The sequence below is a fragment of the Carassius auratus genome, chromosome 13 (assembly GCF_003368295.1).
Source record: "Carassius auratus strain Wakin chromosome 13, ASM336829v1, whole genome shotgun sequence".
NCBI classification, from domain to species: domain Eukaryota; kingdom Metazoa; phylum Chordata; class Actinopteri; order Cypriniformes; family Cyprinidae; genus Carassius; species Carassius auratus.
In genome coordinates, this window is record NC_039255.1 from 6721993 (window position 1) to 6746995 (window position 25003).

Sequence of the window (25003 nt, forward strand, 5' to 3'; positions counted from 1 at the left end):
TTGATTTTCATTTAAACATTATTCTGTATGAGGTGGAAATATGAGGTTTTTTTACACAGATAAAAGCTTATACAAATCGTGTGATGGAAGCTAATAAATAACTAAACAACACTGAATAAAATACCATGTGTATGTAGGCTATAGCCTACAATAATAATCATTACGTATTCATATGTGGAAAATATATTATTTTCCCCGAGCAAGAAAAACAAACACCTGACAAATTATCAATAACCTACTGACATAACAGCCTCTATTTTTTTAATGAAAATGTGTTTATTGTAATCATCCACATCGGGATAGGAAGCAAACAATTCAGCATATAGAGATCGCGAAACTCTAAAAGAAATAATAATAATAATGATACTACTACTACTAATAATAATAATAATAAGCATTAACCACGTAACTCGTGTCGTGTTCTTCTTTGTGTCTAAAAATATTTCTTGATTTATATTTTTAAAATATTCGTTTACAATTACACCAGCGCGAACTAGTCTTCCATCTTTTCGATAAAATAATTTTAGGCTATGGTGCATTTTTTAAATGTTGGCTATAGAACTCCAGAGCAACACAGATCTGACGCTGTTCTTTGTCCTTTCTTTGCTTTATGCACTGCATAGCTTTGCTAAAAATGTGAATATAAAATGCTGAACATATGGTTTAGGACGCATCTTTTGGCGTGACATACCAGCCTGGTATTCTGGTATTCAACTGCTGAATGGCATACGTCATGCTATTATTAAACTTGAGACGTGCACAGTTCAGTGTAGACAATAAAATAATGCTCTCTCACCTCACTCAGGACACTGTTGTCTAATAACAGGACCCATGTAATGTTTCTTCCTGTGACTGACACTTTGGCCTAACATCCCTCGCGTCCGTCCACTGTTGCAGAATAAATGAGAATAGAACAAAACAGAAAGAAAATAAGACTCCGTTCTGTTTTACAGTATGTTTCTTGGCAGCAAACTAGGCAGGGCGCCTCTCTTTAACCTCAGATTTATGGCTAGATTTATCAATTTGTATACGAGAAATCGTTTGAAGTTCATGTTTAACTTTCTAAACTGGAACTCGTCGCTTCAGGGAAGATTGGGAGTAAATATATCAAATAGGATTAACATTCAGGGATACACAGTTTTGTAGTTTAATGTGAAACAAAACAATATAGGATCTAAAGTAGTTCAGACTTTGCATCTGTTACTCCCATTCTGATAAAAGTGAGAGGTTAGAACTCTTAGAACATTTTTTTTAGCTATAAATACAACATGGATAAAGTTACAAAATAATCTAAATAATACAAAGTATAGTTCTTTCTTCAGAATAATAATTTATTTATTCATTTATTTTAGAATGCATTCAATAAAACAAAAGCTTTTCAACTTCATTAAAAAAAAATCTGTATAAAAGTTATCACAGTAATTACGCATATTATTAATTATTAATTAGATGACAATAATAAGTTTATGTTGATTAGATGCGAAGAGAAAGATTTCAAACTAAAGCTCAGATTGCCTTACGTTGTACTGTGTTATATTAGCCATATACAACATTACACTTATGTATGCATATAGGATAGTATATTTCGTTTGGGTCATTTGTCAAAGCTCCCAGGCGAGAAAAAAATAAAATTAAAATAAAAAAAAACAGGTCAACAAATAACTGACATTTTCAGTTCTTAAAACAATAAAAGGAAAATCTCCACTTGCCTGGTTTAAAGCACATGTACACTATTAAGAATCTCATCCTGGAATATGTTATGTTTATTTTGAGGATTATATGAAAGTATAAAGCAATTCCCTGTAATCGTAAACTAGACTAAACAATTAAATAATATGCTCGAAAGTTTGCACACATTCTAATTTTTTTTTATTCTTTTCATTTAAAAATGTGTATATTATTTGTGCTGTGATTCTACCTTTCCCTCTCACACAACAATAGACAAATAGTTGAGTCTTTCAGGAGTCTTTTAGTGAAACCATCCGAGCACGGCTGTTTCAAACAAGTCCCTAAAGGACGTGCAACATTTCAACCAAGTGAACCATCAGTAATGTATTAGTTAAAAGTTTACTGAGCCTGCTAACTGTCCTGTGAGCCCTCCCTGCAGACCGTCCACAAGGTCAAAGCTTTACACACGGGTCCCTCTGAATATCGACGAGCCGTGGACTATAAGACAGTGAAAAAAATCCACATATTTGTCTCTGATTTACGAGGTGGAAGCGAGTGATGCTGAGCAGACGAAAGTGGTTAGCACACACAGCCAAACACAGCCAAACATCTCCAAATTCTTCTTTTTCTTAGTTTTATCTCACCCATAAACTGTCAGAATGGGGTTCTCCATAATCTGTGCCACTGGCTGTCTGCTTGAGGCCTAGCTCCAAACACCCACGTGATAAACCTGAGTGTTTATGAGACCGCAACTTATTGGTTTCACCCAGCGTTTCACCCTGTTGTTGACTAATTGAGTTTTTTTTATTTATTTTTTTATTTGAATTTAATTTTTTCCGAAATTATTTAGCTAACAAAAACCCCACAGAACGAGTTTCTTGCTTTTGGGATCTAAAGCGGCTGGAAATGCAAATAGGTAAAGTTTGTGTTATAAAATTTGATTTAAATAACGATTATCTTATAGATGTTTAATATATACAAACTGAACTATTACGGTCTTCCTAGTCGGTTTTGTGTGTTTGTGTGTCTTTTATGTAGCTATAGAGCCACCACAGGCAACAACAACAAAAAAAAACAACAACAACCAGGAGACATTTGTAAATGTAGTACATAATGCCACTATTTATGAAGGTGTTTTGCGTAAGTACAATTTTTCATTTTATTTCATTAGTCAAATAGAACAAATAACGTCTAAAAGTTTCCATCAAGCAGTTATTAAAGTCAAAGCAAATTGTTATGTAGTGCCACCTTGTGGTGATGATTCGTTATGACTCGTTAACTTTTATTCCACATAAAAGGACTCAATGATTCAAGTAGTTTATTGTCATGTGCACACTGAGGAAACACGTTTCCCTCTACTATGAAATTATTTCTTTGCTGTCCACATTGAATCTCAAGACAAGTGCGTTGCCTTACCCCACCAAGGACAAATATTGCATGGCATTCACTAAAAATATAAAGATTACTACTACTACTACTACTACCATAACTACTAATTATAAATATAATGTACTTTTATACATGCAACATTTGTGATTCAGTACAATTCAGACATCTGATATTTTGCTGGTTTAATTAAACCATTTGATTTCAGATGCAGGCCCAGAGACCCCAACCCTAACCCCCCAGCTAATTTAGAGTGTGTCAGTATAAAAAGACAAGAGTACTTTAATAAGTATAACTTTTGCGTAATACTTTGATGCATTTAATGACCCTGGGCCTGGTTCCCCAAAACGTTCTTATCGCTAAGTAGTTCTTAATCTATTCCTTATCCTCTCTCTTAACGTTATGGCACGATTCCCGACACGTTCGTACGCTAAGTATATCTTTTGTAAGTCACACTCTCGTAAGGTTGGTCTGGACCATTCGCAAGCTCTCTCTCAGCGTTGTTTGAGCTCAAGACGCCAGTCACCGCCACTGTGCAGCAGTATTTTTTAAAATTTTGAAGTCAAACTATGGTATGTTGACAACAATGATTTTATGTTATGGACATTTTAAGACTCATAATAAATTATTTTCGCAATGGATACAGGCCTATTTATGAAGTTAACTTTATGTGGTATCAGAACTAATATGGTGGTAATTAGCCTAGGCTATTTTGTAATGTAGGCTACTTATTAAAGCGAATTGGCAATCACTTTTGATAATTAAAATCTGGCAAACAATTTGACTCTAAATGGCTAAGAACTATAAATGGGTAATCATGGTTGTGTCCAGTAAGCGACCAACTATGGCAGCGATCCAACGTGTCCTTGTATTGAATCAAAGACGACGCCGGCCGTTTAGTCCATGTCAATTTTTTTATTCGGCAAAACTTAAGCCCTTTTGACATTTTGCCTGACGTGGCTATATAAAAAAAATCCGCCTCCCAAGACAACTCATTATGGAGCTGCTGGACCTTCTCAGACCTGCGCTTGCCAGGCTATACGGGTCGGAATTTTGCTTTAAGCCCTGAAGTCCAGCTGCTTGCAGCGCTACGTTTTTGTTGTTGTTGTTTGTTTGTTTGTTTGTTTTGTTGTTGTTTTTTGCTACAGAGAGCTTCATCGAGGTCGTGGAAGAGGGCTACGGCCTAATCAAGACCTCGGTGTGGAGATGAGTCAACACTGTCACCAACGCCCTTCTCTGCCATGCCGGGGATTACATCCTTGTGGATGGCACACTCATCCTTATCGTCGATCCATCAGTGATTGATCAGGCGTGCACATCGCGAAAGGGAGACGCGGCCATAAACGTGCAGGTTGTAGTGGACCATAGGGGTGTGATCTCTGACCTGGTGGCAAGGTCCAGCAACACTTCAAGTTCCTCTGACAAGAAGCTTGGTGCCCTTTTTTACGTTGCTTCCCCAGCATATTCTGTATCTAACTCTCTCTCTCTCTCTCTCTGTTAATTTTAGATAGGTTGTTTTTTATTGAAAACATTAACCAATGGCAATCAATACCGCATTAAATAGAACTGCAGCTACTTGCCAATCAATTCTGATTGTACCTTACCATTAATATAAAAGTGTACTATATAATTTTCGTTAAACCCATGTCAAGAATGGGATACAACGGGATAAGGAGGGTGGATGATTAGCGAGGGATACCCGGTTAGTCTAACCGTCACAACATATCGTGTGAACATATTACTGACCATTTGATAATTTAATTTATAGTCTATATTCTACTGATATCTTAAACTATTTTAAAATAAATGTTACTGTAATAATTTGAGGAATGTTCATTTGCATAGAACGTGTTATCTTTCTTACATTCGCGTGAAGTTGAAAATCGATTCATGAGCAATCGGTGCCAACTAATTCAGCACCCTCACTTTGGACAGCGCTCTTGTAACGTCGGACGTAAGAGGCAGCGTGCTAAGAAGCTTCCTAAATAAGGGACACTTCGGGGAACACACTTAGAACATAAACAACTTTGGTAAGATATATCTTTCGAGGTCTTCTTAGCGCGCTAAGAGTGAGCGTTATCGGGGAACTGGGCCCAAACCATTTTACATTATATTAAACCTTAATTATTAATTTAAGAAATGCCGTAAAAAAAAAAAAAAAGTTATTTATGTTTATATATCTGTCCACTGACTTCTTGGGTTTACAATGGTAAAATAAACAGAAATCATATCACATCATCTCTGGCTGGGTTTTTCTGGAGGATAGTCCATGCATTTCCTGCTTGCTCCTTACAGTATAGCAGCCCTGCAAAGCGTCATGACGTCACTGCGGTGTCATTTTATTTACATGAGACTCCAGCTGTTACACTGACTCTGCAAACAGAGCCGATGTGTGTGTCCGTGGGTGTGTGTCATCTCCACGTGATCCCGCTTGCCAATGTCCTTCTACAAACCACTCAGCATAATGGCTGCGGATGCTGCGGATGCTCTCCTCCCGCACCGCATCCCCTTACCACGCATCCTGCCCCTGCTCCTCCTGATCGTCTCCGTTATCACCACACCGAGCCACGGGCTGCTGGGCTTCCGACCGGAGGACACAGGAGGAGATCTATCCGTGCAGGACGGGGTGCTGAAGGCCACCGAGGGGACGCGGTTCATATTACGCGTGTACTATGCAGCATCTCCGCAGAGGCACAACCGGAGCGTCAGCAGCTCCGGCGGAACAGCCGCGCCGTGGATCGCTTTCATAGAAGAACCGGAGCCGGGCAGAGAGGGGCAGGTGCATCCCAAACGCAACTTGTGCGTGGAGGAAAGCGCCAGGAGCTCTGATATAGAGCTCATCGGGTCTTTTAAGTCAGCCTCCAGCCAGAACTCCATCCTGGTAGAGCTGCTCGCCAAAGACCTGCGGAGAGGAGAGAACATCAAGTATTACTCCATGTGCGCCTTTGACGGGATCAAATGGGAGCACTACCGGACGCGCGACTTCTGGCTGGCGGTAGTGGAGCGGCCGCCGCATACGGAAGGGTGGCTGCAGGCAGGACTGTCGGTGCTGCTACTGGCGCTTTCCGCGCTCTTCAGCGGGCTGGTGATCAGTATGCTAGCGCTGGACCCGGTGGAGCTCAAAGTGTTGCAGAACAGCGGCACGGGCAAGGAGCAAAAGTACGCGCACAAGATTGAGTCGGTGCGCAAACACGGCAACTACGTCCTGTGCACCTTGGTGCTATGCAACGTGCTTACCAACACTTTCCTGGTGGTCTGGATGTGCCAGATCCTCGGAGCAACGCCCGTCTCCACCGCGGCGTGCACTTTTCTCATCTTCTTCATCGGAGAGATCCTGCCGCACTCCGTTGCTTCTAGACACGGGCTGGCTATCGCGTCCAAGACCGCATGGTTAACCAAGATGCTGATGCTGCTTACTTTCCCCATTACATATCCTATCAGCAAACTTCTAGACAATATGCTGCACCAGGAAATCAGCAACTTCTACACCCGTGAGAAGCTGCTGGCTATGCTGAGAGTTACCGACCCGTATCATGACCTGGTGAAAGAGGAGCTGAACATCATCCAGGGAGCTCTGGAACTCAGGAGCAAAACCGTGGAAGACGTGCTGACCCCTCTCAATGACTGCTTCATGCTGGCCTCGGATGCCATCCTGGACTTCTACACCATGTCAGACGTAATGCAGAGCGGATACACTCGCATTCCTGTGTTCGAGAACGAACGGTCTAATATTGTCGACATACTTTTCGTCAAAGATCTGGCATTTGTTGATCCAGATGACTGCACGCCGTTAAAAACCATCACTCAGTTCTACAAGCACCCGCTGCACTGTGTCTTTAACGACACCAAACTGGATGCAATGCTGGAGCAATTCAAGAAAGGTAAGATGTTTGTAGGACAGTTGTGCAGAGTTACAACAGATGATAGAGAATGAGAGGAAATCAGTGCGAAAAGGATCACACACAAATAATTTCTCACCCTCATTTCGTTTCCAAACCTGTATGCATTTCTTTCTTCTCTGTAACAAAAATATATTTTAATATCATGTTAAAAAAACATTGGACTTCATTAACTTTAATTTTTATGGATAAAAAGAAAAAAAAAAACACTGCAAAGACATTTCAAAATATGTAGATGTGCATGGAAAAACATGAAGGCGAGTATATGATGAAAGTTTTCATCTGTGGGTGAGTTGTCCCTTTAAGAATATAGTTCAGTGACTGTTCTTTAATATTATGGAATTCTAAATGAAAATACTGGTTAAATCTTAGATGTTTAAAATGATGCAGGGCCTTCTGGCTATGTTGACTATAACATATGATAATACAAAAAATGTAGTGTTGTAATGTTATAACAATCATACATTGCACATTTAGTGTCAGCCCCATCTTTACTTTAGGCTAGCTGACATCTGCAGAGAGACTAGAAGCTGGGTGACTTGAATAATTTAAATTTGTTCCCATGGCAACCGTTTTCATTCTGTCATCATTACTTACTGTTCACCACAAGAGTTCTATTAGTCATATTTTGACACACCTTTAACTGAAAATCCATAAATTACTCATGCCAAGCACTGATCTGTGTGGAATGCAGGGCTGAATACCATTTCCTCTTGATCCTGCCCTGCATAAAAGTCTAGACATTGATGTGATGTGTTCTGATGCCTGGTATGTGATCATACTTTGGCCTTTACTGCATCACAGTGCAAATTATGTAATAATATCTTCTTGAGATTGATGGTGTTTTCTGCAAAGGCACAGAGTCAAAGCTGCAGAGCAGCAGCAGGGTGCCGAGTGCCATAATTCAGTCGTAATGCAGTAACCTGTCAGATGAACTGCTCTCACTGGGTACAAGATTTACCAGATTTACCTTCCCCACAGGGCAAAAATGTTCGTACGCAATAGATTTAGTAAAGGGATCATCAACAGTATCAGTTCCATATAACCACCGTAGGAATCCAGGGCAGTTTAAGCAACACCCAGAGCAAAAATAGGATGTTCAGCATGGACTGACACAGGCACATAGGCAACCCTGTATTGTGCAAAACTTGAATTTATTTTCCACCACACCGCAGAACTGTCTGAGAAATCTTAAGAACTGAAGTCAAAGTTTACCTATTGGATTGCTTTCTTAATTTTCAGAAATTGTTATTACAGTATTTTTTCCATTCAAATGCTGCTGTAAAGGATGTCATACATGCATGTTGTTACAGTATTTTTTATTCATTTTTTTGTCATAAGATTGAGTAAATAAAGTAGTATCAATTTTGGGTGAACTGTCCCTTTAAATCTGAGTGCTTGTCTGTATAGAAACATCAGGGTAGATTAGTTGCAGCAGTGACCTTTTGGTCCAATCAGTGTCTCAGCTTGGGACCATATGGACAAAAAGAGCAGAGTGAGAGAGAAGAGGATCTGCTTCCTCACACTGTGAGCACCCAGCCTGTCACTCTTTGAAGCTTCTGCCTCCAGTGAACAAATTACAGCAGGAATTATGAAATAAGCAGGCTCAACCTTTCCCTCTCCATAAATTACCTTTTTCTCCTGAAAAAGTTCAAGCTGGAAGCTGTTTACTGAAGTGGTAAAACTGCCAAAATATCTAATAATCTATTCAAAAAAAAAAAAATATTAGGATTATTTTCAGTGCATAACAAAAAAAAAAAAAAAAATCCTACATTTAAAACACACTGGCTGTTCGCAATCTGCTACTTCACCCAGTTCACCCCAAAAGTACAATTAATTCTCCAAAACTGTATTTCTTTATTTGTTCCCTGGACTGAAAATGACAATTTCATAATGTTTTTTACTTCACCGTCATTCATTGTATCAGTGAAAAAAAAAAATTATAATAATTTTATTTTTTATGCCCTCTTTTGTGCTTTATATTTGGGTCTACTGTCCTTTTGAAACATCAAACATATTCAAACATAGGCAGAGTGTAAGCTGTGTGATAAATTTAGAAACAAGAAATCACACAGAATCTGACTGATCAGCCTCCAATACTTATCTCTATTGTTTCCTCTTCTAGCTCTGCCATTCTGTCCTATAAATGCAAAACGCCCATAAAAACACATTTTAAAAGGACCAATAACATTAATAATAACATGGGATGCCTATTGTTGTTTGGAAATAATTCCATTGGGATTTATGCAGAAAATGGTGCTAAAAAAAAAAATTGCCTTAGAGTTTGTCTGAAAATCATTTGCTTTGCTAAAAAGCAAATCATTTGCTTTCCCCCCTAGATAGAAGAAAATCCTTGTTGGGCAGTAATTGAAACTTTTCCATGGAATGAAAATAGAGAATTTAGTTTTATTCAGTTCATAAATTATGAGCTAAAATGTATGTGACATTTTGAACTGCTGGTGGCACTAGAATTTTATAGGGATTGCCATAGACTCTGCTGAAGAAAACTAAATAATAAAAATAAAATAGGTGCCTACCTTTAGTGCTTGGCCCTTAAAGTGTACGAGCCCTCAAATTATTGGATCAATCGCTACATAACTCCTATCCCTCAAACTGTATTCATGGATAATCAGACTTTACATTTTCAAAACACTTCAAAAAAAGTAAATTACTAAAGGGATAGTCCACCCAACAAAATTAAAATTCTGTCATCATAAACTTTAACTCAAGCTGTACCAAACCTATCAGTTTCTTTCTTCTGCGGAACATAAATGATTATATTTTAAAGAATGTTAAACAATTTCCACTGACTTCCATATATGGGGGGTTATTCAACCTATAATTGGGTGAACTTTCCCTTTAAGCTCAAATGGAAGTCAAATGCAATATGCATGCTGCACAAGCATCAAAATCTTTAAAATAAATACAAACAAAAGCAATTAACATAGAAAATCATACATATATTTGCATATGCATTTTTTAGGACAAACTGTGCTATTGGATTCTATTTAGAAATCAGTCAGACATTTCCTTCAACAGATCTTCTGTGTTTTCTTCCCATTTTTAGCCACACACTGTGCTTTATATAGCACTTCCCACCATACTGCTCTGCCATGCATCACATTAGTAGAGTATAGTGCCAGCTTTAACGAGTCAATTTGCTGGCATAGCAGCTGAGGGAATTGCATGGACATCCACGTGAGCTTAGACTCCCTGGCTCACGTGCATGTGTGCGCGTGTTATATAATAGCGCAGTGATGTAGTGCAGTTCCCTGAATATCAGCTTTGAGGTGTATCATGCAGAGTGCTGCATTGCTCTTGCTCTCTGCCTGACTCCTGCAGAATTCTTCGCTCAGCGTGTGCCGCTACCATGGAAACCACAGCGTGACAGACACTTCTGTCACTTAGGTTCTCTCTATCCAAAGGTTGAGGATTATATATTTAATCCTTTCTGCCTGAAATGATATTCCAAATCTGTCTGACTGATGATTAACAGAAATGCAAGCTGGGATGTTCTGTTTGTTCCCTCGCAAAGAGCTTCTGTTTGGGATTTCAGAACAATATTGTATAAGCAACACTAATCATGCTTCATAATATGTGCTTTTTAAAAAGTTTTTTTTTTCTTTTTTTGTAAAGATTTGTTGTTGTTGTCGTTTTTGCTGCTGTTCCTTTAAGATTCCAATGTAAGTGCCCTCTTTGCATGTGGAATGAGATCAAGCTTAGCTGCCGCAACAAGCTGCTGGTTTGCTGTTGGTGCCAATATAGATTTAGCAGCCCCATATTTCAATAACAGACCTTTTGGCAAAGCTGCATTACATTATGAGAGATTTATAAAACAATCTGTTGAAATGACCAAATGACCAGGCCTCAACTGTTCGTTTCTAATGTTGGAGTTCCTCAGAAGGCTCTGGGGAAATATTTAAAAGCCATTGTTAATATGTAAAAGCATCTGACATCACAACATATATGCACACACATATTTATAAATAAAATATAAAAACACCTTAATATTGTGAATTTTTATTAAAATTCACAGTAATTGTTTTTTTATTTTTTTATTTTAATAGATTTTACAAAAGAAATATGTCTTTGATGGTAAAGCTGAATTTCAGCATCATTTCTCCAGTCTTCAGTGTCCCAAGATCCTTCAGAAATAATTTTAATATGCAAATTTGCTGCTCAAAAAAGATATACCTATAAAAAAGATCTTATTATTATCAATATTGAAAACAGTTGTGCTGCTTAACATTTTTGCAGGAACCATTATATCATTATTTTTCAGAATGCCTTTATTGAATGTTAGTGTATATATAAATACAGAACATTTGATTCTTCATAATATAACACATATTTGAGCATCATGATTATTTAATAATAAGGGGGAACATGAACTAGTCAGGAAAAAAAAAAAAAACTCTTTTACAGTTTTTAGCATGCTTAGCTTCATCATCAGATCCATAGGGCTTCCCAAACCCCATTGCATAATCACTCAGCTCTCTTTACATAAGGTCAGGTCTGAATCTTTAGAACTGTCATAGTTAATCTCTTCATGAGCATTCATTTCAAGCACTCTTTATGTCATGTGTCAAATCAGTTCAGCAATGCAAAAGATACGAAGGTATCAGGGGAGTTAAATAGATTTAAAAGGCTTCATTTACTAAAGTTGTGTGACTATTGATTTTGCACACTTTGACTAATAACTTCATGGATTGATTTAATAGCACTGCAGATTTGTGAAGTTGGCTTTAATAGACTTTACACAAATGAGGATGCCGATTATGAGTATAAAATTAAATGTCGATTTCATATCCTGCCATGATGATCCTATGTCTTCCTTTGGCACTGTAAAGGGAAATCTCATTTGGCTATCGTGCAGAGGGTCAATAACGAAGGAGAAGGAGACCCGTTCTACGAAGTCATGGGCATCATCACTCTGGAAGACGTCATTGAGGAAATCATCAAGTCTGAGATTGTGGATGAAACGGACCTCTACAGTAGGTCTTTAATATTTCTGTTCCTTAAATCTGGTGCCATCATGTTAATCTTAGGCCTCGTTTGTATTTCTGTCTTCTCATCTTTCAATAATTAAGCTTCAGATTAACATTCAAAACACTTAAAAGTTATAAAATCAGTCCAGAGGTCCATTATTAGTGGAATATTTCCTCCACACAGCCTTAACAGAGTGTTTTTCTTCAGAGTGAAAACCTGCCCTTCCTCATGCACAGTCAATAACACTGTGACTCTGTTGCAAATAATTATCAAACTAATTGGGTTCCAGAACTCTGTGTGTTATTGTCTTCTGGCAAAGCCTGTTCTCTGCTATTATCAGTTCATTTTTAACCATGATTTACAGCACAAATAGTTGTTACACCTTGTACTGTGAGTAATTTGTAAGTTAGCTTGAAAAGTAAATCACATTTACCTTAACGTCTTGCCAAAAAAACAAAAAAACAACAACACATTGCTCATTATTTACATTTTCTGCCAAGGAAAGAAGTAATAGTTATGAATGCCAGCTTGACCTTTTGTGAAAACATATCCTGATTGCTCCAAAGTGGGGTAAGTTGTCATAATGGGAACCTGCAATTAAATTGCCAATAATAATAACATATTAGAAGCAGGAAAAATAATAATAATTGTGATCCAGCTTATATGTCCTGCAATAACCATACTTAAAATGTGTTTTAGTTTAAATACTACAAAACAACACAGTTATGTATAAATTGCCTTGAATTAAATATTGCAGTTTTTTTTTGTGGCAGCTGATAACCGTACAAAGAGACGAGTATCTCACCATGAGAGGAAACAGCAAGACTTCTCCATATTTAAACTGTCAGAGAATGAAATGAAGGTCAAAGTTTCACCACAGCTTCTGCTTGCAACACATCGCTTTCTAGCAACAGGTAATCTCACTTCACAATTGTGGGAGAGTCTCAAAATATATCAGTCCTGTTAATGATCGATTCAGACAGTTTGGGATCAACAGAATTTGAAGATTTAAAAAACTGAAAATTGTTTTAGGTTCAAAGCATGTACAATTCAAGACCAAAATGATGTGTTCACATTCATTTGACATTCTAATGTATCTATTCACTTAGTGCAGCATTGCAAATCATCGTCAAATGATGAAGGAACAGAATGCTGGTGCATTGTCAATATTATTAATGTTTTTCTTATTCTCTCCGTTCCCTTTCTGTCGGTAGAAGTAGAGCCTTTTAAGTCGACGCATCTCTCAGAGAAGATACTCCTGCGATTGATAAAGCACCCGAGCGTGGTGCAGGAACTCAAGTTTAATGAGAAAAACAAGCAATCGCCAAAGCACTACCTCTTCCAGCGCAACAAACCTGTGGATTATTTCATCCTCATACTGCAGGTAAAGTACTGCAAGTTTGAAAAGACATTCTGATATTCATTATAAATAAATATATTCTGAAATTCAGTATAAATATATACAAATATATTCTGAAATGATATGTACATAACAGTTTGAACATATATATATATATGTGTGTGTTTGTGTGTATATATGTATATGTATATGTGTGTATATATATAAATCTGTTATGCAGATAATTTTATTTATGACATATGACATTATTGCAAAATTCATAATAAAAGTTTTTTCACTATTTTATTCCATATAGTATATTAAGCAGTTTTCATAATTGTGAACTGGGAAAAAATAAATGAATTGATTAAATATTAGAAACATTAATATTTACAAATATATTAGTTCAAACTGTTATGCTAATCCATTAATTTATGACAAAAGAATTTTATTTATGACAAAATTATATTGTATTCATGAATAAAAAATAAAAGCTTTTTTGGAACACATTGTATGAACAGAAATGTAATTTTCCTTAATTTTTATAATTACAAATGCAAACAGAGGGAAAACAAATAACTTTATATAATAATAAAAAATAAAAATAAACTTATGACACAAAATATTGTAATTTATAACAAAATTATATTACATTAAATGCAAACTAAAATATTTTTTTTTTTTACTATTGGAGCACACTGTAAGTGGAGAAAAAAAAATCTCAGTTTTCATAATTGAAAACTTGATTTCAAAGCTCTCAACAATAAAAATGTCTGAACCATCTCTCTCTGGCTGCAGGGTCAAGTGGAGGTAGAGATCGGTAAAGAGGGACTGAAGTTTGAAAACGGGCCGTTCACATACTATGGCTTACCTGCTATCATGACAATCCTTCCCACAGGTTTGTTTGCTGCTTTCATTTTGTCAGAATTCATCACTGGAGGTGAACAGATCCTCATTAAATGAATAAACTTTCCAGAATATCTCAGTTTTCCTGCAGTAAAAATATGAATAAACAAAAACTCTGAGAGGCGTTGAGCGTGGTGCATAAGTGACCCCTCTTAACATGCTCCAGAAATAATTAAGGCAGCGAATGTAAATAGAGCGGCTATGTAAATCTTAGGAGAGTAGAGTCGGGTAATTACAGTGGGAGAGAAACTCTCTTCTGCCCACTCAGGCAAAATGGCATGCTATTATATAAGGATGAGAATCTCATAAGCTTAGCTTAACAAAAATGCAAAAATAACTTAAAGGATGGAGCCTTTAGCCCTAGTTGAAGACATTAATTCAGAATGAAAGTGTGTTAAATGTAAGTGTCTGTGTCATAGTCTGTCTCTCTAGTGATGGTTTTCTCTGCATCTCTTAATGATATAAAGACATAAAGAAAAGCCACAGCACAGTTACAAACAGGTATACTCCATCCAGGACCTCAGCATCTAATGAGATATGACATCTACATGGACACAGAGAGATTCTGTGAATGGCATATGGTTTTTTCTCTCGTAACACACAACAGCACTAAAAGGTTTTTCCACTGTTCAGCACTGAATGTCCTATTTTTAACATGTATTTTTGCCAAATTTTACAAGTTAAAATATCTAAAAATCCACTGAAAAAAAATGATTTACTTTGAGAAGCAGTATATTGTATTGATGTAGATAATATAGGCTTCTTTCCAGAGAATGTATCTTTAATAGGAGAACATTGTGTCTTAAATGTTTCAAATCTTTTATGCACAAACATTAAAAAAACAAATGATGAAAATAAGCAAAAAAATCGGCCAAACATACAGAACAAAAAATACAAAATAAACCTAAATTCAGGATACAATGTTTCAAAACAAATCACAGTATCAGTGTTTTCAAGTACACCCATTTTGGTTCAAGGATTTTTAGATATTTATAAAAAATAATATAAAAGCCCAATTCTTTTTAATACATTTGTAAAGCACACTTAGGTTGTTGTTGTTCTCATTAAAAAGATGTATGCCTTAAAAAATATATATTACCATCTAAAAATAAATTTTAATTAATGTCTTCACTAGCATAAATACGTCAAACTATTTCTACATATTAGGAAAAAAAAAATATTTTGGTTCAAGGATTTTAGACATTTAAAAAAAAAGAAAAACTAATTAAGAGGTCACTTTTTCAGTTAATGAACAAGTCCAACCAAGTTGTGTACATTTGGCAGATTTTTTTTTAAAGGGGGGGTGAAATGCTCGTTTTCACTCAATATCCTGTTAATCTTGAGTACCTATAGAGTAGTACTGCATCCTTCATAACTCCAAAAAGTCTTTAGTTTTATTATATTCATAAGAGAAAGATAGTCTGTACCGATTTTTCCCGGAAAAACACGAGCGCCTAGAGGCGTGACGTGTGGGCGGAGCTAAGGAATCATGAGCGCGAGTAGGCTTTTGAGTTGAGAGCAAGTGGAAGTTGTGACATTACCGTGAGGAAAAATCATCCATCATCCAAAACAAACCATGGCTAACAGTCAGATTCAGCGTATATTTATGATCCAGAATCAGATCCAGAGGCTGAAATTTAACAAGAGCAGCATCAGCAACGACTACAGCAGGACGTCTCTATGTAGTATGTATTGAAACTGTATATATTTGGAAAATGACTTTGAATTGAAATGAATTTGGAAATTTGGTTTTGGAAAATGACTAAGTTCCACTTTATGTCGTCTTTTTTTTTTTTTTTTTTTAAGGTGTACATGTGGAAAGTGCAGTTTGATGACAACATCGCATGTTGTTTACTTCATGTGCTTACGCGCTGATAGCTAAGTTAACAACACAGAGATATTTGAAGCAGTTTTACTCACCGTCTGCGGTTCCAACACACGATCGTGACCCTTGTTCGTTGGGACTGCATTATCCTTAAGAAATAAACGATGTGCAAATCCGGCGTACACAAACACTTGCACAACTCCGTTGATGCTCTGTAAAAATAAACTCCATCCACTGGTCCCTTAATGCTGTTTTTTTTTTTGGTAATCTGTGCAGGGTTGTCTTGCCCTGGCAACCAAAAACACACTTCTTTTGTGACATTTCGTGACGCTCTCGCTCTAATCAGTGAATGTCTGTGCTCTCAGTGCTCTGCTATACAGGAGTGCGCGCTCTTCCGGCAGACGTGCCCTCAGGACCCATATAAGGAAATTCCACTCCATCTAATGTCACACAGACCCATACTCTAAAAAAAACTTTCCGAAACTTGTGACAAACCGGAAGGAGTATTTTTGGAACAAACGTACAACTTAATTTTTGAAACTTTGTCCATGTTTAGCATGTGAATCTTACTCTTTAACAGTGTAAAAAACTCAATATGCATGAAATAGCATTTCACCCCCCCACCCCCTTTAAAGTTTTAAGTCTATCTCAGCATATCAGTATACGTAGACTCTCAATAGCCAGAGGAAAGAAAAAGTAAATATCTCTGGCAATAATTAAAGCAATAATCAGCTGATTGACTTCTACTGGTGTGATTCAGTTCACAGATCACCGTCCCAGAGCAGCGGTCTCAATCATTCGGATACTACAATTCATGTAGGCAGTCTGGGTCAACTGAGCATCAGCGGAGGACCGTATTTACCAGACTATTCAGTTCGCCAGCTCACAGACCTACAGATCATTAAGGTAAATTTAACTATTATGAGAGAGAGAGAGAGAGAGAGAGAGAGAGAGAGAGACTGTTTTTCAGACAGCTGGAGGAGGGGGAAATTCGAGAAAATTATGGGTCATTAAAGTTTTTAACCTAAATTCACTATACTGTTACTCTATAAAATAGATTTTTTTCTCATTATAGTAATGTAAATAATTCTGTCTATATACAATATTTTTTATTTATTTTCATTAATAAAAAACATAATTTATGTTTTTAAAATTGATCCATTTTGATTTTATAAAAAAATAAATTTAACTGCATTAAATTCAGTAAAATATGACTTAGACTTACAATTTTACAATCCAAAAATTAAATAGAATTAATGACAACAATAATATTAATTCAAACAACATTTATTTGTTTTTATTTTTGTTTGTTTGTTTTTTTTTATAATTGATTTTGAATTGAAATATGACCCAGGTCCAGTTTTTGTGAAGCTGAGCCAAAAATTCCTATCAACATTTTATTTCCAGTGTGCTCTAGTTTTGCTTCAAAATGCTAAACAAATACTTTTTAAATAATGTTTCTGTAAATAATAACATAAATATTCTAATGCCATATGTTAGAAATCCTATAACAATATTAGATACGTACTGTAATGTGTGGTTCTTTCCAGATCACTCGTAACCATTATCAGAACGCCCTGACAGCTACACGCATGGACAGCTCTCCACAAACACCCGACGCAGACAGCCAAGTGCCTGGGGAGAGAATGACAATCCCTGAGACGCGCTCCAACAGTATCGCCCTTCCTCTGACAGAACCACGACCCTATCTGACCCGATTCCACCAGCACAGACACCTCTACAGACACCCAGACAGCACCAGCACCCTAAATGAGAGGAACCGCATCGTCCGTGAGTGCATTCACTTCTCATTAACAGCATGTTTCTCGGGTTCTCTTGGTCATTTCTAAGGCAGCAGGTAAATATTAAAACAATTTGTCATGAAAGCACTGAAGTAGATTCCCTCAGGAGTGAGGAAACAGTCAGAAAGCTTTATATGACAGACCATTTGAGCTCATCTCCAAAGGCTTCTGATCTTTGATTGCAAAACAACGGTGTCAAGCCACTGATTGAGGAACACCAAAAGAGTTGTTTTATACAGTCTGAATAATCCTAAATATAACTATAACATATCAATGTCAGTCATTTTAATCTTTGTGGAAGACGAGGATGCAGATGAATGCATGTTGGTGATATTTGTGATGGATGTTTCTCACAGCTTCTAAGTGCTTTATAAGACAGATGGCCCAAACTTTAATCCTCAACCAAAAACTATCAGACTTTGTGTGAAAAGGGTTAAATCTAATCCTTAAGTTAGAAATAACTTATAAATGTCGAAACACAACCAAATAGAGTTTCCTTTCATTAAAGAAAGCCTGTACCAAAGTATACACAGGATCAAATGCAGGTTAATCAGATTACACTGTTGAACATTATCATGCTATACTGTAAAATGCTATACTGTAAAAATTGAATACACATTGCATGCAGTACTGATTGAAACTTGATATATGACAGCAGTTCCACAATCAAAGTTTTAACTAAAATCTCCACAAAATCAAAATGGTTTGACCTTTTGTCCAAGTTTGCTAGCTTGAAACTATTTGAGGTCAAGTGTATTCATAAAAAATGGATTAAAAAACGGACCATATTGCATTATCTTAAATATAATTGAATGTATGTTTTTTTATTTAATTTACATGATATTATAAATGCTAATCATATACGATATTCATTATATCTTATATGATGAATCAAATATCAATTTGGCTGAATTGAGAATTGCATACTTGCTTTTTATGGCAGAAATCATAAAAGTAGTATGTTAGTATGCTGTTTCAGTGTCAACACAGGTCGGAAAATTGTGTTTGCCAAATCAATTAAATTTTTATGTCAAAAGACATGGAATCAAAGCTTTAAATGTCTTTGATTACTCATAGCTTTGTAATCAGATAGTCCTGCATTTCCTGTGTGATCAGCTGACTGTGGTTCTCTGGCTCCCCCTGTAGGAAGTAAGTCAGATGGACAGAAGAGCCCCAGTGACTCTGTGTTCCTGCGTATGGATGACACCCCATATATAAGAGACACTCACGTGGAAAGAAAAGAAGGAACTGGTGGGTGAATTAAAGGATGATTTCTGAAGCCAAACCATTACATAATCTTATGCACCAATATACAGTGTTTACCTTATTAAGTCCAAAAATGTATTTAAATGCTGCTAAAAGTAAAATCAACAGAAGGAACTGGGCATTGGGTGAACATAAATCATTGTAGGAACTGTCCTTTTGAAATACAAAAATGAATAGTTCACCAAAAAGAAAAACTATTTTAATTAAATCTGTACATTTTAAATTGTATTTATTTATATTTTCTCATGGCATATCAAACCTGGATGCTGTCCATGGCTACTTTTAGAAGAACATTATTATTATTATTATTATTATTATTATTACTACAACTACTCATACTGACTATATCTTTTTTCATACCGTGTATGCTCATTATGTCATTTTTTATACTATAATCATATGGACTACTTTTACAATACTTTCATGCAAGATTCTTAAAAATAACAGAAAAAAGTAACAGTGCACAGGTTATAAAATGACTGAGGGTGAGTAAATAATGACAAAGTGTTGTGAACTATCCCTTTAAGAAGGGTGGTGGTCTGTTCTCTGACTAAATGCACCCAAATTTCAAACATTGGAGTAGCTGTTTGACAGCGAACGGGACGTTTGACAGACTGCAGGGAGAGGAAATGCATGAGCTGTATAAGCTCTTTTTATATGACCTGCAAAGGAATGTTGACATCAGACAAGAACTGTCCATTTCAGCTCTGCTTGTTATGACTGGAGGTTAACAGGGATGACAAAACCAAGAATCAGTGTCGTTTGGATGTATAGAGAAGAGAAGAGAAGAGAAGAGAAGAGAAGAGAAGAGAAGAGAAGAGAAGAGAAGAGAAGAGAAGAGAAGAGACAAACCAATGGCTCTTCAGCTCAGTTTGTCATGTAATCATGGCCCATTGTCATAGTGTGTCCAATCTATTTCAGATGCAACAGCTGTACCCATGGATACAGACCAGTCTACATCTCAGCTCATCAGCTCTCACTCTCTGGGTGGCTCGGATGAGAACCTGGGGAAAAAACTGCTTCGGAAACTCAGTGTGTATCAGCTGCCAAGCACCTGACTGAATCACAAATTTGTGAATCTCTCCCGTAATGACAGGACACCTGCGTTTACATCTGCACAAAACAAACACACACCTGCTTTTATTCTGCATTTTCAAACTCCATCTGTTTCATAGCAACCAGCCAGGCAGCCCACACATCTGTTTAATAAAAATTGACAAGTAACTCAGAACAATGTGATTTACGTAGGACATATTCCTTTGTCTGCAGCCTTTGTTGCTTCTGGAAAAACTTTTTATCAAGAAATCAAGAAATCATACCTGCTGTTAAAAAATGTGTGGGAGGCTATTATTCATAGAAAATACATGCTTTTTTTTTTTTTTATTCCAAATATCCCCCTTTCAAGCCACCATTAAACATATTTACAAGACTTACTCTAAAAAATTGTTTAGATTATATAGATTTTAATTTTACTTAAATTCAAATTCAAATTATGCATCCTGTTTCAGTCCAAATTTATTTCAAATTCAGGACTTGCATTGAAATATTAAAGGCATTCTTAATTCAAAAACCTTGGTACAAAAACCTTTCAGAAACATGTCCTGTTTGCTAAATCACAGTATTCATCAATCAGACATTTTCATAATTTATTCATACTTATTCATCAGTTAACAGCTTCATATATATATATATATATATATATATATATATATATATATATATATATATATATATATATATATATATAAAATTCAGGGAGTTCACATTTTTCTTTCTATTCTCCAGGCAACAAAAAAAGAAAGAAGTCTCGTAATGGAGATAAACCTCTGGAAGACAATCCTGAACAATCACAGGTGAAGACCTAGCATTCGTTGAATGGGTTTTTGCTCTCTCACCTGCTTCTCCCACAAATGTGAAATTGACCATCACAACAGATGTAGCATCAGAAAACCTTGCCTTCAGCATTGCAATGGGCTGGACAACCTGAGAAATATAACAAACCAGAAATTTACAACATGCAGCAAGACATTTTTAATTGACAAGATGCTACATAACCGTTGATATACTACCGTTTTGATGGAGGTTTATGATGATGTCATCTCCAGTCACTGTGGTAATGACATTCTGACCTCTGACTCCGGGCAAAGCCAGCAAGCACAAGCCTGGAGACCTGAAGTCAACCGTTTGACCAATGTGAGGTCAGAACCTTTAGTATGTCACAAGATATGGTCAGCTTTGAGTAGAATTATCCAGAAACAAAGTGTTTATTGTGTGTTTTTATATCATATTAAGTGAGAGGTATTCGCCAGGTTGTGTCTGGAGCTCAATCAAGATATCAGAGCACTTTGAGACAGATCAGATCCATTTAATTCATATTCTGTTGAATAGCTGAGGTGTTGACAGAGAAGAAATACCTATATTAGGTAAGTGGTGTCAAAATCTTTTGTTTTCAAAATAATTAATATTTTATATTTATTTCTTATCATTTTGCTTTTATTTTTGCACATAGAGAGGTACAAAGATAATTTTTTAAGCTATTTTATGTGCCAGTGCTAATGGTCCAAGCAAATGTATTTGACATTAGATTTATTTGTTTAAAAATAATATTTATTATATCGGCATGCTTTTCTCGAACAGCAGTGCTATTATTGATATTATTAGAACAGCATTGTGCTTATTGTATAAAATATTATAAAAAGTTAGGATATGCGCAAAGCCATAACTCGAACAAACTTGAAGCACTGATACTAAAATGTCACCTCAGATATAGATATATTGTGTGTGTGTGTGTGTGTGTGTGTGTGTGTGTGTGTGTGTGTGTGTGTGTGTGTGTGTGTGTGTGTGAAAAAATCATAAGCAATATCCAAAACATGCCTATAGTATTTAGTTTTTGAGCCCTTTTAGTAATTTACAGCACACTGAAAATCTCACTCACATTTCCATTACTGGTTCACTGCCATGACTTTCCCAGCATGCCATGATCATGACAAACTAACCAATCAGCTCATCCCTGCCAACAACAGGTCACATGATTACATTATGCCAGGGGATTATACCTAGGATGTGTTTTGCATGAAAGGCTGTTTTTACGGAGTATGTCAAGTGAATACCTCTCTCCTGCATGCATGCAGCAAACACTGGTGATATAGAGACTGTGGTGCCACAAACAAGACTATTTTTGCCTCTATGCTAACAGTGATCTATCACACCACCGGGAAGTCGAACACAGAAAGCACAAAGACTTAGACTGGAAACCACTGGATGTCTGTTTCCTTCCCCTTGATATTTATTCCTAATATTTAATAGCAATAACCAAGTTAGCCCCTTTTATAAAGCTGCTTTGCATCTTGATGGTCAGGAGTGAATTGAATGTGCCTGCTTGCTTTCAGGCCACATGGGGTTGTGCAATACTGTGTGCTAAAACCCCTGTACAGAGAGCACATGCTGACAGAGAGAAAGAAAGGGGGGGGGGGGGGTGCAGCACTTTTTAACGTCACGGTGCTGCATTGCAGGGTGGACTGAGTGATAGATGCTGACTCCTGGATCAACCCCTCCATATAAACACATGATTGACTCAGCTGCTTTAGATGAGAAATCCACTGTATATTTAAGCATGTGTATATTTAAGCCTTAAACTGAGGGTACTTGCTAAAGACATTTAGAAAATCCTCTCCAGCTTTCGCTCTCTGTACAGTGAGTCGGCCGAAGGATATATGTTTCTACAGAGTTTACAAAGACTTGTATTTGAAAATACCTGAGGAATTATGGATGACTTTATAAATGTTTTTGCTTTGATTATATAAGAACATTATATATATATATATATATATATATATATATATATATATATATATATATATATATATATATATATATATACAGTACAGACCAAAAGTTTGGGCACACCTTCTCATTCAAAGAGTTATGAGTTTGAAAATTTTAGATTCACACTGAAGGCAAAAAAAAAAAAATCAAAACTATGATTGACCATGTGGAATTATATACGGAATTATATACATAACAAAAAAGTGTGAAACAACTGAAAATATGTCATATTGTAGGTTCTTCAAAGTAGCCACCTTTTGCTTTGATTACTGCTTTGCACACTCTTGGCATTCTCTTGATGAGCTTCAAGAGGTAGTCACCTGAAATGGTCTTCCAACAGTCTTGAAGGAGTTCCCCGAGAGATGCTTAGCACTTGTTGGCCCTTTTGCCTTCTGTCTGCGGTCCAGCTCACCCCTAAACCATCTCTATTGGGTTCAGGTCCGATGACTGTGGAGGCCAGGTCATCTGGCGCAGCACCCCATCACTCTCCTTCTTTGTCAAATAGCCCTTGATGCCTTCAGTGTGACTCTACAATTTTCATAGTCATGAAAATAAAGAAAACTCTTTGAATGAGAAGGTGTGTCCAAACTTTTGGTTTGTACTGTATATATAAAGAGAATCAAATGTCTTATTAGGTTTTGATGTGGTATTTTAGAATGAAAAGTGTGAAAAGTTCCATTGGCATCCCAATAAATTAAGATTTGTTTCAAATTTGTCTCAGAAAACATAATTTTTGTTCAATTGCAGTAAACAAGTACTGCGAAGCAATATAAAAAGTCAAGGTTTTATTATGGTACATTTGAGTTCTCAGTCCTGTTATGGAAGAGAATGTTTTAGATTCATATCAACAAATTTCACTTCAGTTACATGAGTACATAACGTTCCTTAATGTTTAACAATTGCTGGACTATTTCAGGATGATAACCTTTTCTGGGTCTTATTTTGAGGCAGAACACGTTTTTTGAATATGCTTATCATAAATTGTGTTCAGATAATGCCACTCGATCACTCAAAATTGAAGGCCCATTGTCAGTGATGCAATTTGTGCCGGTTAAATGGTAGATTCTTAAATCTTTGCTCACTGAACTTAAAAATATGTTTGAAGCTTTGCATGGAGAAAAAAAATACCTTACCTTAAAGCACTAGTTTCTTTATCAGATTTAAAGAAATTTAGCATTACATTACTTGCTCACCAATGGATTCTCTGCCGTGAATGGGTGCCATCAGAATGAGTCTAAACAGCTGATAAAAACAACACATTATTCAACACTCCAGTCCATCAGTTGTTGCCTTGTGAAGCGTAAAACCGATTTGTAAGAAACAAATCCATCTTTAATGGGTTTTTATCTTTAAACTGTGGCTTCCAGTTAAAATACAAGTCTTCTATCCATAATCAGCAGAGAAATATGCACCGATCAAGCTGAGTTTATAAGTGAAAATAGTCTAGGACAGTTCTAAACAAAAATGAGGGTGGATTTTGATGTAACAGAACAACAGATACTGATCTGCTTCTTACAAACATGCAACTTCACGAGATGTTAAGAGATGAGTCTTGTGGGTTACTTGTGGATTATTGTGATGTTTTTATCAGCTGTTTGGACTCTCATTCTGACGGCACCCATTCACTGCTTAGCATCCATTGGTGAACAAGTGATCGAATGCTAGATTTCTCCAAATCTGTTCTGATGAAAAAACAAACCTTGTCACAGTAAGTTTAAAATTGACAAGCATATAATATGAATACTGTAGATAGAGTAAATTCTAGCATTGCCAGTCACCCTCTATGTGCAGTTAACAAATCAAACATTTAAAAACAATACACCATCTATTTATCTTTAAAAATTATTTTTGTGCCAACACTGTTATATTCAAACCTTTAATATTAAGAACTGTAGTCTCATTTCTCAGTTTATGTTTTGCGCCAAAAAATCCTCAAACATATATTCCATGTCATTTTTACTTTTGAAATTAGTTAATGCATCCACACTGAAAATGAGTATGAATTTTTTTAATAATACCCCATTCTTCTGAATGATACTGTCAATATACCATCACTAGGACACGTGACTTGTGCTAATAAGACACAGCAGAAAACATG

The 25003-nt window shown here is 36.4% G+C and overlaps 1 protein-coding gene across 1 annotated transcript; it reads left to right on the forward strand.

Annotated features, from left to right (window-relative positions):
- Nucleotides 1-5292: 5292 nt before the first annotated feature.
- Nucleotides 5293-21920, forward strand: LOC113112454 (metal transporter CNNM1). Its single transcript, XM_026278043.1, has 10 exons — nt 5293-6935; nt 11804-11947; nt 12716-12856; nt 13157-13326; nt 14080-14179; nt 16773-16918; nt 17563-17803; nt 18961-19065; nt 20002-20112; nt 20866-21920. The coding sequence occupies exons 1-10, from the start codon at nt 5492-5494 to the stop codon at nt 20943-20945; spliced, it is 2682 nt and encodes an 893-aa protein (XP_026133828.1). The 5' UTR covers nt 5293-5491; the 3' UTR covers nt 20946-21920.
- Nucleotides 21921-25003: the final 3083 nt, after the last annotated feature.

Excerpts from the sequence above, each read along its gene's own strand:
- LOC113112454 (XM_026278043.1), top strand. The coding sequence starts at position 5,492 with ATGTCCTTCTACAAACCACTCAGCATAATGGCTGCGGATGCTGCGGAT. Across the intron at positions 12,857-13,156 it reads ACATCGCTTTCTAGCAACAG|AAGTAGAGCCTTTTAAGTCG; the intron begins GTAATCTCACTT and ends TTCTGTCGGTAG. Across the intron at positions 17,804-18,960 it reads TGAGAGGAACCGCATCGTCC|GAAGTAAGTCAGATGGACAG; the intron begins GTGAGTGCATTC and ends CTCCCCCTGTAG.